Source organism: Chiloscyllium plagiosum, chromosome 4 (assembly GCF_004010195.1).
Source record: "Chiloscyllium plagiosum isolate BGI_BamShark_2017 chromosome 4, ASM401019v2, whole genome shotgun sequence".
Taxonomy (NCBI): Eukaryota; Metazoa; Chordata; class Chondrichthyes; order Orectolobiformes; family Hemiscylliidae; genus Chiloscyllium; species Chiloscyllium plagiosum.
The window spans coordinates 30,772,203-30,785,778 of record NC_057713.1 but is presented as its reverse complement, the minus strand read 5'-3'; the positions used below and the strand labels follow the sequence as shown (position 1 = coordinate 30,785,778).

Genomic DNA, 13,576 nt, shown 5'->3' with positions numbered 1-13,576 from the left:
AGTGGCATGGGATTTTTTACAACAATCTGAAAGACTTATTCAAAAGCTGGCATCGGCAACAGTGTGGCAGGGAAACCTCCAGGCTGACATGCCTTGTCAATCTGTATTGAACTGTGATGTCTCTCTCTCTAAGCCTAATATATTGCTGGTACTCATTGTCTATCTTTTGGATAACATCCACCAGTATTGTGAGTACAGCAGGGGAGAATGTTAGGGTAAAATGACAAAGTTGCAGACTAGCAATAATGAGATATGTTAATCATATCAATAGGACTTTTTAAAAATATTTGTAATGTCAGGTTAGTTACGTTTTAATTTTTGTAGTAAAATTCACTTTAATTAAAAACAATCTTCGTAAGCCACCTTCCAGCCTTCTCGATCTTATCCGAGTTCACAAAAATCACTAAAACGACGCTTCCCTGTCTATTATCCATGTTACTATATAATGGTGGGAGAGTAAGAAGCCAGATTGCAGTCTCCTTCTTAACTATCCTCATAAGCATGAGCTGAAGGAGTGTCCAGCCCTTTGTAGAGAAATGAATCAAGTTAGAATTTTAAGTATTTTATGATATTTTAATTACATCCACGGATGTGATTAATACGATGTGTTATATTGAACAAGTTGAATTACTTTAAGTTCAGAGTTGGTCCCTAAGCGGAAAAAAAATGAGGGAATAAAGGAAATAGCTGACTAGTTACAAAATGTTCATCTTCTGTCCACTCGCGGCTTTAAATCGACGGAAGATTGCTTTTTAATAATCTCTTCAAGAGTTAACTAAACAGATTTAAGCTCTTTATTCTTCAGAATGCTCCGAAAATTATTTGTGTATTATTATCTCCCCTCCCCCCCTTGGAAGCTTGTTGCAGACATAGGGAGGTAGTTGCCGCTCTATCCCTTGGATGATTGATGGATGGATTGATTGACAGGTCCCCCTCACTCCCCGGGGAGGTCCCCATGGTGTAATGCAAATCAAACCTCCGAGGTCATTGCCCATTGGTGGAGGGTGATCTCACCCCGCCCTTGTAGGCGTGTCGATCAGCGGGGTGCTATAAAAGGAGCTCCAGGAGCTCGGGGAGCTGTTTCACTCAGGGCTGGGCGAGCGGGAGGCGTGAGTCCCCGACACTGGTGCAAATAAAAACAAACCCTCCAATTGACACACTTCCAATTCAAAAGGCAGCCGCGGTGGGGAGACCGATGGTTAACCTGTTCCTGAGAGTGGCACGTCTCAGCCGGGCTGTGCGAATGCAGCAACTCTGCGCTTCTTGATCCAGAAAGAGGGAACCCACTGGAGGTTCGCACTTAGACCTTTTCCCACGGACGCTCGATCGCAAAGTTTTCCTGACAAGTGAGGAACGAGAGAGCATTGATTTTTTAAAAAATAATAAAACGCCGTGGCGACCGGAGAGCGGCAACATTTAACAGAGAGTGAAAAGGCGAGCAGAATAAAAGAAAACAGTGGGAGACTTGGCTGCAATAAGACCAGGAAAAGCTCTTTTGATCCTTAAAAAAAATAATTTTAAGCTGAGCTGCCGCATGCACAAGTTGCACACAAGGTAAACAAAACAAAACTTATTTTAAATTTGACTTTGTTTTACATTTTGCATGCAGTAGAAAGGAAAATTGGAGAGGAGTTTAATCAGGAAGATTCTTTCCAGGACTGAGAGTGGCTGTAACCCCCTGGAACAGGGAGATTTCATTCCGGTGTCTCGAACCCCTTCTCTGTAACTTGCCTGCCGTGTGGTCCCGGTATTACTTTCTCTCTCACTCTCCCTCTTTCTCCTAAATATATGAACTTGCCATGGCCTCCGACCTCGGCATGAGCACCGACCTGCCTACCAGCCCCTTGGCGATCGAGTACGTCAATGACTTCGACCTGATGAAGTTCGAGGTGAAGAAGGAGCCCCCCGAGGCGGAACGCTACTGCAACCGGCTGCCGGGCTCGCTGTCCTCCACCCCCATCAGCACGCCGTGCAGCTCGGTGCCTTCCTCGCCCAGCCTGTGCGCCCCGAGCCCGGGCAGCGCCAACAAGGCTCACCACCTGGAGGACCTGTACTGGATCAGCAACTACCAGCACCACCTCAACCCCGAGGCGCTGAACCTGACCCCCGAGGACGCGGTGGAGGCGCTGATCGGCAGCTCCCAGGCCCACCACCACCACCACTTCGAGGGCTACCGGGCGCAGCAGTACCCCGGCGAGGAGGTGCCCGTCAGCGGGCACCACCCGCACCCTGGCCCGCCCCACCACCACCACCATCACCACCACCACCACCACTTGCGCCTGGAGGATCGTTTCTCGGACGACCAGCTGGTGAGCATGTCGGTGCGGGAGCTCAACAGGCAGCTGCGGGGCTTCAGCAAGGAGGAGGTTATCCGCCTGAAGCAGAAGAGGAGGACCCTGAAGAACCGGGGCTACGCTCAGTCCTGCCGCTACAAGAGGGTCCAGCAGCGGCACATGCTGGAGAGCGAGAAGTCCCTGCTCCAGCAGCAGGTGGACCAGCTCAAGCAAGAGGTGGCCAGGCTGGCCAAGGAGCGGGACGTCTACAAAGAGAAGTACGAGAAGATGGCAAGTAGGAGCTACAGGGAGCCAACTACAGTGGCCCCAAACCCAAACAAAAACACTTCCTCTTCCAACGAGTTCTACATGTAAGCGGGGCGCTTGGAGTCAAAACAAAAACAGTACTTTTGAGGTGACTTTCAACAAAACCCTTCCGAGAAGAGGGAGTGAAAAAATGACTATTGTAAATAACTTTGAAAAAAAAAGAGACAAATAAGCAGGACATATCCTGCAGATGCTTCGAGTTTAGTTTGGATGATAAATGGAAATGTTACCGTCTCATTTCAGAAGAGTGCTAATATTGGAAAATGGAAGTTTAAAATAAAACATTTTTCTGTTGAAAAATATATTTATGAGGAAAAAAAGAAGTGAAAGAAAGCTTACGAACTCAGTAAGAAGAAAGAGGAGAGAGATTAAGCCAAAAGGAGGAATATATACAAAAAAGGACTCAGAACTTTTACGGGGGAAAAGAGAGACTTTGAATCACGAGAGAAATGTTACGAAAAAATTGTGAGTTTCAAGCAAAAGTGGACTTTTTAAATCCAATCCAATCCTGCATGCTGGACATGTACGGCGTTTAAAGTACTTTCTCTTTTTTGTACCCAATTCTGTTGGGAGGGAGAGAAAAAAAAGCATGACTCCTTGTTTTAATTTTGATTTTACTTAATTTCTGAGCATCATTGGAGAGCAACACCAGGATTAAACATAGTCATGTTGTGGACTAATGTTTGAAAATGCTGTAAATGTCCTGCAACAATGTAGGGAAAATCCAGTGAGATCTGACCTTGCAAGTGATCTCACCCTTTGGGATGAGTTGGACTGGGTGCGGCTGCTGTAGGATTTTACATTTTTCCTTTTAAAAAGAAATACTGTATAAAGCCAGGTTTAGAGGGGGAAAAATCTTGAATATTTAACTGCATTAGACTTGTACATAGAATGTTTTAGGTATCTGCCCATTTTATTTCATTTTGAGCCTATATTTTGCCTGATTGAGTCATAAAGAACTTTATAATTAAGAGCATGCAGATAATGTAAAGAAATGAAAATGAAAGTCATTTAAAAATGTAGATAAAAGCCTACTGCACTATCAGAAGCCGAATTTGTTTTTATAAATAAGGCTTGTTTTTTTTTAAGAAACTTTGTTTTTAATTTATTATTGTTGAGATGATTGCTGTTTTTAGTCTTGGGTGGGAGATGAATGGGGGGTGGGATGGAGGGGGGGGGGGGAATTTGGAAGGATATAGCTCAGGTTTTAAAAATCAGTGTGTTTTGTTTTAAATCAGATAGGAATTAAATATTTCCCATCATTGCGGGACAGAAGTCTTTGTAGGAAATTGCACATTGCTGTGTTGGGGGTGGGTGCAGAATCTTTACTGAGAAGAGTGGGAGAGGCACTGGATTAATGCAGTCTGATATCATATATTGGTAAATACATCCTGGACATTTTTAAAACAATGATCGTCGAGCTTTTTAATGAAATGCGGGTATTGCCAGTAATTAGATGATGTTACTTAACTCTGACCTACTATAGGAATTGCTGAAAAACTTCCTGAATTTTTAAAGATTTGTTTTGGAATTTATACTAATTTTAAAAATAAATTCAGTTTTGAAATTCCACTCCATTTATCTTGCACATAATCAAAAGATCAGAATATTTTATAATTGAAACAACGTGACTATAAATGAATCGTAATTGGGTTTTGCAAAAGAAGAAATCGATTATTATTTTGTTTCCTTACCCCAGCCACCAACAAGCTGTTTTGTCTTTACCGTTTCAGTGGGATGGGTTTGGGGATCAGAAAGGCAAATGATTCTGTTGTGAATGAGAAGATTCTAGAATGGGGGGGGAGGGGAGTGGCGGGGGGTGGGGGGAAGAGAAGAATGATGGGAACTGATAAAAACTGGTTATTGAAAATCTTTCTTAAAAATAGTGAAATCCAATGTGGCAGGTGCCATACTGTACAGTGCAGTGTCATCTCTATTTATTTATATAAGTAATATGGACTCTTTTATGTAAATTTAGTCAACTAAACATTTGATTGTAAATATTTTATTTCTTCCCGGCAAAGAGGGTGAGGCTCCAGTTTTGCTGCATGCTCACTCTACTTTTGAAGAACACCAAAAAATGACTTAGCGGCTCAATTGTATCGCTACGTTTGTGTAAGGAGAAAATTAGCACAGCAGGTGCCAGATTCGTAAAACCTGCAACAGAGAATTGTTTTTATTCCCCCCCACCCCGAACCCCATTTGCTGGCGCTTGCAACAATCTCAAAATAAAAGAGCTAATTCACAAAGTAATCTGTATGTGTTTATTTTCTACGAACATTCTTTTTTTCTTTTAAAAAGAATCCAGATATTTATCCTGTGTATAGAAAATTCATAGGATGATACTGAAGTTGCTCCAATTCTTGTTTTTGTCCCTCATTTTGGGGTTTTTGTAAGTTTCGAGTTGGCTCTTGGTAAGATGCATTGATGTTATTTGTCTAGCATGACTGTTGTGAACAGTAATTGGCAGAATGTCGAAAGGAGCCAGTCTTATCTGTCCGATGTGCTCACAAGACAAGCCTCAAGCTACGGAGATTGAACATTAAACCAGCAACTTTCAATTTGCTCTGCCTTGGGTGCTCACTGCACAAGAGCCCAAGGAGCAGCCATCATCGAGCTCTCACAGTCCACCCATTTGTGGTTTACTATAGGCTTTGTTTTGGAAAGGTTCTAACCCAACCTCGAAGACTGCAATGTTATTGAGAAATATTTGTTTATTTTAAACTCAATTCAGTGAAGTAACTTTATTGAATATTGCTGAAACAGAACTGACTTCTTCATGTGTTCTCCCGCGAGTAGTTGTGTGAAAAAGAGAGGGAGAGTGCATTTCTTGGTTACATTTGGAACATTACATGAATTGCGATAGTGATTTTAAGTCAAATATATTTTTAAAAATTAAGTAATTCATGTGGCACAGTTGTAAATTTAATGTTGGAATACATACCTACATTTAACATCTGATAATTCAGTCATTTTTGTCTGCTATGCTAAAAACCTGAAATATTGAGGAATATGAATTAAATAGCAAAATTTAGCACTTATGGAAGAAATATGATATTTGTTAGATGATTTAGTTGACAAGCAGCCTGCGTCAGTAACTGCAAATCCCAGAATGAATGTTTTAATCTGCTTCATATTCCACTGACTCTTGAGTATGGGGGTAAAGGAACAGCATGTTAACTCTTTGGGACAAATTCAAGCTGTATTTCTTTATTTGTTGATGCCTCCACATCTGCAGTGTTTGGTCCATGGCTTCCAGGATTGCCTTGCTGCAGCTTGCAGTAACTTCCTTTGTGATTGTTTTTTTTTTGTTTATTTGAAGGTGGGTGGGCAAGAGGTTTGGAAATGCAGAAACAGCACTTGATGGTTAATTGGAGAAACTGCTGCAGTCAGGGGTCAGAGCCGGACGTCTCTGCTCATTCTTCTGATTTAGCAGGAGAATTCAAATAAAATGGCCAGAGAACCGAGGCAGGGCGAGTAATGTGAGCATTTGACTTTCAGTGGGTTAGATTCCTCCCTCAGGTCTTGCTAACCTTTAATCACTAGTTTACTTTTTTTAAAGAAAGCAGTCTTCGTAATTAAAAGCTTTCTAATTATTTGTTTCCTTTCACGGAAGCTTCTATCCATTTGAAGGCTATTGTTTGCATAGGAATGCAGAATATAGGAGGAAACGTGACAATTTATTTCACAGTATTTTTATGAAAGAAAAATGCTTGTAAATCTGAACTAAAATATTAAACTTGAAATATTAAACATATGCTCAATTTTATTATAAAACAGCACGGTCTGGGATTTAGGGGAGAAAGTAGTGAGAGGTTGCTATATTGGTTTGAGTTTGCAATTATTGATGGGAAATGCAGAGAAATGAGCCAAAGATTGAGAGCGCAACCTGTCATTGTGTTCACGGTTGCATCTAAAAATGGTTTTGCATGTTTAAAACTAATTTTTCAAATTAAATGCAGCTTTAAATTCTGATGCACCTTCTATGCCCTACTGTCTATTGAAGTGGTTGGTCAATTCACCTACTGCAACATGATGAGACCATTTGTGGCATGAACACAGAATTGCGAAGCTCAGCGAAATAACTTGAAAAGAAAAACACACAGCTCTCAATTCAGGTTCATGTGCATCAGAAAGCAGATTGGAAGTGGGGGTGGAGGTTGCGGTGGATATGTGGTGGTGGGTCGGAGAGGAATGGATTGGAACGTTTCTCGTGACACCACAGCGATTTGATCGAGTGGATGATTCTGCTTGAGCCGCGAGGAGAGCGCAGGCGGTCTTTTTCACCGCATTGCAGAGCGGAGGATGGGTGGGTGGAGGCAAAGAGCTTGCAATCAAAAATGGGGTGTCAAAACAAAAAGCTGCTAATTTCTATCTTTAAAAAGTTACAGGAAATTTGATAAATGAGACTTTGTCGGTCTGCTTTCTGCTTGTTTATGATAGTGAAGTGAGAACTTGGATCTGAATACATAGAGAATTCTTTTTATATTAAAATAATTTAAATTGTCAAGACTGGTAGTAGCAGTCCTTGATTCTGTTGCTGTCCATTTCTCAAAGTTTCCTTCTGTCTGGAAAACCTTTAATTCTTACTGCATGTCTCTGCAACACTGTCATTGAAGTGGAAACTCCTGATGCCTCAACAGGGCGATTAGACTTTTGAAATATCGCTACCGAACCCACTCCCATCCGTGAATAATGTCCTTATACTCTTGTGTGTTATATGAGGAATCTACTGAACAATGATCGGGGGTGCGACTGTATATAATGAATATACTTCGCTTGCTGCAGCTTTGGGATGTTTAGATGCATTGAGCTGTTCCAATCTGTCACTTTGATTTGAAAGCAGCCAATTTGGAGCAGGTTGGGGATTGAGTCTGTGAGCTTTCTGCTCTGTGGCAGTGTGTTTATTGTGTTATACATTGTGGGCAGCTCATTTCCCTTCATCCACTGCCCATCAAAAAAGATAGACTGGAGAAGGACTTCTAAGACCTAATCTAATTGATGCATCACCCGTAAAAATGTTCAAATCCATTTGGGATTATCTTGTGTAGCTTCTTCTCCTTGTTGTTTAAAAGCAGCAGATGCATTTGAAGTGCAGTTTGTAAAGATAATCTCAAATTCCTCAGTGTTGTCTATATTTGTAAGTTAGACCAATATAGAAAATTGGTCTGAAATTTTGAAATTCTGAAAATGTACCAATAATAGGGACTTGGGATTTGAACTGTCAGTGATCTCTATAGTAGTGTGTAGAATGTAATGAGTTCTTGGGGATGTATAGTGGGCACCTGAGCACGAATTACTCAAAGTTTCCAATATCCAGTGACGTGATGTAACAGTCCCTTGGCTGTGAATTACTTTGCGAATAATGAATGTGTAGGGAGTGAATTTTAGTAAGTAGATTTGCGGAAAAACTTTATCTCTTATTTGTGAGTTTTAAACACAGATCATGTTTGTAGCATGTTGGAAGAATGAAGGGCGTGATTAAATTTGGAATGATTTATCTGTTGATGGTGGATTTTAAACTTGTCACTGTGAAGCATAGCCTGGCAGCAAATGTTGCAGCCTTGATGTTAATGATGCTTTCTTAAAAACAAATCATCCCATTTGCATGATCATCATAAATAGTAATTGCTGAGAGTTAATACTCACAAATATGCTTCTATTTAGTCAATTGCACACCAGATGTTTCACTTGGTTACAAAACCAGCTTCTGAAGAAAATCTGTTATTGACTTACAGCCTAAAACTGACTAATAATTACAACTGTTGAATGTTCTTCCTCCAGAATGTGGGAGGTAAGGGTCACCACAAGTGTCCCTGCCGACTGCATCTGAGGGAAGTGCACCCAGTTACAGCTCCTCAAAAACCGCGTTAGGGAACTGGAGCTGGATGAACTTCGGATCATTTGGGAAACAGAGGGGTTATTGAGAGGAGCTATAGGGAGGTAGTCACACCTCAGGTACAGGAAAAAGGTGGATAGGTTATGGACAGGAGACGGAAAGGGAACCAGCTGGCAGTTCTGGGATCCCCTGTGGCCGTTCCCCTCAGCAACAAATCCGTTTGGATACTGTTGGGGGTAGGTGGCGACTTACCAGGGGTAAGCAATGGGGAACAGGTCTCTGGCACAGAGTCTGTCCCTGTTGTCCAGAAGGGAAGGGAGGGAGATGAGCAGAACATGAGTTATTGGGGACCCCATAGTTAGGGGGACAGACAGGAGGTTCTGTGGAAACGAGAGAGACTCACCGTTAGTGTGCTGTGTCCCAGGTTCCAGGGTTCATGATGTCTCTGATCGTGTTTTCAGGAACCTTGCTGGGGAGGGGGAGGAGCCCATAGTCGTGGTCCACATAGGCACTAATGACATAGGTAGGAAGAGGGAGGGGGATTTAAGGCAGAAATTCAGGGAGATAGGGTGGAAGCTTAGAGCAAGGACAGACAGAGTTGTTATCTCTGATTTGTTGCCCGTGCCACGTGCTAGCGAGGCGAGAAATAGGGAGAGAGAGGATTTGAACACATGGCTACAGGGATGATGCAGGAGGGAGGGTTTTGGATTCCTGGATAATTGGGGCTGTTTCTGGGGTTGGTGGGACCTCTACAAACAGGATGGTCTTCACTGAACCAGAGGAGTACCAATATCCTGGGGGGGGGGGGGGGGGGCGGGTTGGAATTTGCTAATGTTCTTCGGGTGGGTTTAAACTAATTCAGCAGGGTGATGGGAACCTAAATTGTAGTTCGAGTAAACAGGAGGTTGAGAGTAGAGAGGTCCAATATAAGGTTACAGAGTCACATGAGGGCACCAGCAAGCAAAAGGTTGGTTTGAAGTATGTCTACTTCAATGCCAGGAGCACCTGGAATAAGGTGGGTGAACTTGCAGCATAGGTCAGTACCTGGGATTTTGACATTGTGGCCATTTCAGAGACATGGGTAGAGCAAGGACAGGAATGGTTGTTGCAGGTTCCAGGATTTAGATGTTTTAGTAAGAACAGAGAAGATGGTAAAAGAGGTGAGGGTGTGGCATTGTTAGTCAAGGACAGTATTATGGCTGCAGAAAAGACGTTTAAGGGCTGAGATTAGAAACAGGAAAGGAGAGGTTCGCCCATTTGGGAGTGTTCTATAGGCCTCCAAATAGTTCCAGAGATGTAGAGGAAAGGATAGCAAAGATGATTCTTGATAGGAGTGTGACAGGGTAGTTGTTATGGGGGACTTCAACTTCCCAAATATTGACTGGGAATACTATAGTTTAATTACTTTAGATGGGTCAGTTTTTGTCCATTGTGTACAGGAGGGTTTTCTGACACAGTATGTAGACAGGTCAAAAGGGGCAAGGCCACATTAGTTTTGGTATTGGGGAATGTACCCAGCCAGGTATTGGATTTGGAAGTAGGTGAACACTTTGGTGATAGTAGGAGAAAGTGAGGACTGCAGATGCTGGAGATCAGAGCTTAAAAATGTGTTGCTGGAAAAGCGCAGCAGGTCAGGCAGCATCCAAGGAGAAGGAGAATTGACGTTTCGGGCATAAGCCTGAAGAAGGGCTTATGCCCGAAACGTCGATTCTCCTTCTCCTTGGATGCTGCCTGACCTGCTGCGCTTTTCCAGCAACACATTTTTAAACTTTGGTGATAGTGACCACAATTCAGTTATGTTTACTTTACCGATGGAAAGGGATAGGTATACACTGGAGGGAAAAAGCTACAGCTGGGGGAAAGGCAATTACGATGCGATTAGACAATATTTAGGATGAATAGGATGGGGAAGGAAACTGCAAGGAACGGGCACAATAGAAATGTGGAATTTATTCAAGGAACAGCTACCTGTGTGTCCTTGATGAGTATGCATCTGTCAGACAGGGAAGACGTGGTTGAGTGCAGAAGTCATGGTTTATGAAGGAAGTTGACTCTCTTGTCAAGAGGAAGAAGAAGGCCTATGTTAAGATGAGATGTGAAGGCTCAGTTAGGGCTAATGAGAGTTACAAGGGAGCCAGAAAAGACCTAAAGAGAGAGCTAAGACGAGCCAAGAGGTGAAATGAGAAGTTGATGGCGGATAGCATCAGGGAAACCTCTAAAGCTTTCTATAGGTATATACGGGACAAAAGAATGACTAGGGTAAGACTGGGGCCAATCAAGGACAGTAGTGGGAAGTTGTGCATGGAGTCCAGGAGATAGGTGAAGCGCTAAATGAATATTTTTCGTTAGTATTCACATTGGAAAAAGTCAATATTGTCAAAGAGAATACTGAGAAACAGGTTACTAGATTAGATGTGATTGAGGTTCACAAGGAGGAGGTAGTAGAAATTCTGGAAAGTGTGAAAATAGATAAATCCCCTGGGCTGGATGGGATTTATCCTAGGATTCTTTGGGAAGCTAGGAAGGAGATTGTCTAACCTTTGGCTTTGATCTTTGTCGTCATTGTCTGCAGGAATAGTACCAGCAGACTGGAAGATAGCAAATGTTGTTCCCTTGTTCAAGAAGGGGAGTAGAGACAACCTTGGTAATTGTGAACCTTACATAGATTGTGGGTAAGGTGTGAAAAGGATTATAAGAGGGACGATTTATAATCATCTCGATAGGAAGAAATTGATTTGGGATAGTCAACACGGCTTTGTGAAGTGTAGGTCGAGCCTCACAAACCCTAAAAGTGTTTTGAGAAGGTGACCAAACAGGTGGACGAGGGTAAAGCAGTTGATTTTGGTATGTATGGATTTCAGTAAGGCATTTGATAAGGTTCCCCATGATAGGCTATTGCACAAAATACAAAGGCATGGGTTTTAAGGGTGATTTAACGGTTTAGATCAGAAATTAGGTAGCTGAAAGAATACAGGGTGGTGGTTGATGGGAAATGTTCATCCTGGAATTCACTTACTAGTGGTGTTCTGCAAGGATCTATTTTATGTCCACTGCTGTTTGTCATTTTTATAAACAACCTGGATGAGGGCAAAGAAGGATGGGTTAGTAAATTTGAGGATGACACGAAGGTCAGTACAGTTGTGGATAGTGTTGAAGGATGTTGTAGGTTAGAGGGACATAGGTAAACTGCAGAGCTGGGCTGACAGGTGGCAAATGGAATTTAATGCAGGAAAGTGTGAACTGAATCACTTTGGAAGGAGTAACAGGAATGCAGAGTACTGGGCTAATGGTAAGATTCTTGAAATTGTAGATGAGCAGAGAGATCTCTGTGTCCATGTACATAGATCCCTCAAAGTCGCCACCCAGATTGATAGGGCTGTTAAAGGTTAACACACTGTATGCCTTCTTATTAGTAGAGGGATTGAGTTTCAGAACCATGAGGTCATGCTGCAGCTGTACAAACTTCTGGTGCAGCTACACTTGTGTGCAGTTCTGGTCACCGCATTATAGAAGGATGTGGAAGCTTTGGAAAGGGTTCAGAGGAGATTTACTAGGATGTTGCCTGGTACGGAGGGAAGGGCTTATGAGGAAAGGTTGAGGGACTTGAGGCTGTTTTTGTTAGAAGAAGGTTGAATGGATTAGATAGAGTGGACAGTAAGAGGCTTTTTCCGAGGATGGTGATGGAGAGCTTCAAATTGAGGGGTGATAGATATAGGACAGATGTCAGAGGTAGTTTCTTTACTCAGAGTAGTAGGGGCGTGGAACGCACTACCTGCAACAGTTGTAGACTCGCCAAATTTAAGGGTATTTAAATGGTCATTGGATAGGCATACGGACGGGAATGGAATAGTGTAGGTTAGATGGACTTCAGATTGGCTTCACAGGGTGGTGCAACATCGAGCGGCGAAGAGCCTGTAGTGCGCTGAAATGTTTTATGTTCTAACTGCCTTCAGACCTCACTTGCAACCTGAGTATAGCCATTTTAAAGGCGTGGTGTTAAAGTGGACAAGATTAGTAGCAAAGTCCTGCAACCTCACAGGAATTCTGCTTGCATCTATAATAGGCAGGACCTTGTATTCAGTATTAATAATGTCTGGTTTTCAGTATTTGCTTTTTAAAAAAAATTCTTAATGTTGGATCACCATTTGACAGTATTGATCTATTTTCAATTGATAAAAAATGGGTTAACATTGAAACATTGGGAGAAGTGGAAAGTCTAAATAGCAAGTGAAACCCTAACTGCAAATTCAGAATAGGTTGCCTGGGGGAATATGTTTAAGAAGAACTAAGAGAGGGAGGTTGAATTCTGCTATTATACTCAGTGTTATAAATTCAAGGTAATGTTGTAAGATTAATTTTATTTTTTTAAATATTGATGGGTTATTAGACAAAAACCATTTTTGCTTTTTGGGTAAAAAGATTCAAAACACAAAATATAATAGTCAGTGTAAAATGGGTAATGTAATCATTTTCTGATGTAATGTAAAAACATTCAGATGGGATCAAGCCCTCTCCTGAATAAAAGGATTTAAACACTGTTTTTATTTAAAAATAATTGTACTCAAGTTCTGGCCCGGCTTACCCAGTCCTGTTTGCCCAGAGGGAGTTGAGTAAAACCACGTCAACCTAAAGTCATTATAATTCCACTCTCTCATTCGAGAGAGGCAAATATTGGTCATTATACCTCAAGCGAGGAGAAAGCAGAGTCATAGAGATGTACAGCATGGAAATAGACCCTTCGGTCCAACCTGTCCGTGTTGACCAGATATCCCAACCCAATCTAGTCCCACCTGCCAGCACCCGGCCCATATCCCACCAAGCCCTTCCTATTCATTTACCCATCCAAGTGCCTATTAAATGTTACAATTCTACTAGCCTCCCCACTTCCTCTGGCAGCTCATTCCATACACATATCACTCTCTGTGTGAAAACATCCAGGGAAAAAACTTTGTCTATTTATCCTATCCATGCCCCTCATAATTTTGTAAACTTCTATAAGGTCACCCCTCAGCCTCCGACGCTCCAGGGAAAACAGCCCCAGCCTGTTCAGCCTCTCCCTATAGCTCAAATCCTCCAACCCTGGCAACATCCTTGTAAATCTTTTCTGAACCCTTTCATGTTTCACAACATCTTTCCG

At 42.2% G+C, this 13,576-nt stretch overlaps 1 protein-coding gene across 1 annotated transcript; it reads left to right on the top strand.

Annotated features, from left to right (window-relative positions):
* The first annotated feature begins 828 nt into the window (after positions 1-828).
* Positions 829-3,742, top strand: mafaa (v-maf avian musculoaponeurotic fibrosarcoma oncogene homolog Aa). The gene has a single exon (XM_043689391.1). It carries the CDS (start codon positions 1,800-1,802, stop codon positions 2,646-2,648), a length of 849 nt encoding a protein of 282 aa, XP_043545326.1. The 5' UTR covers positions 829-1,799; the 3' UTR covers positions 2,649-3,742.
* The last annotated feature ends 9,834 nt before the right edge of the window (positions 3,743-13,576 follow it).

Coding starts and splice junctions, on each gene's coding strand:
- mafaa (XM_043689391.1), top strand. CDS start 1,800: ATGGCCTCCGACCTCGGCATGAGCACCGACCTGCCTACCAGCCCCTTG.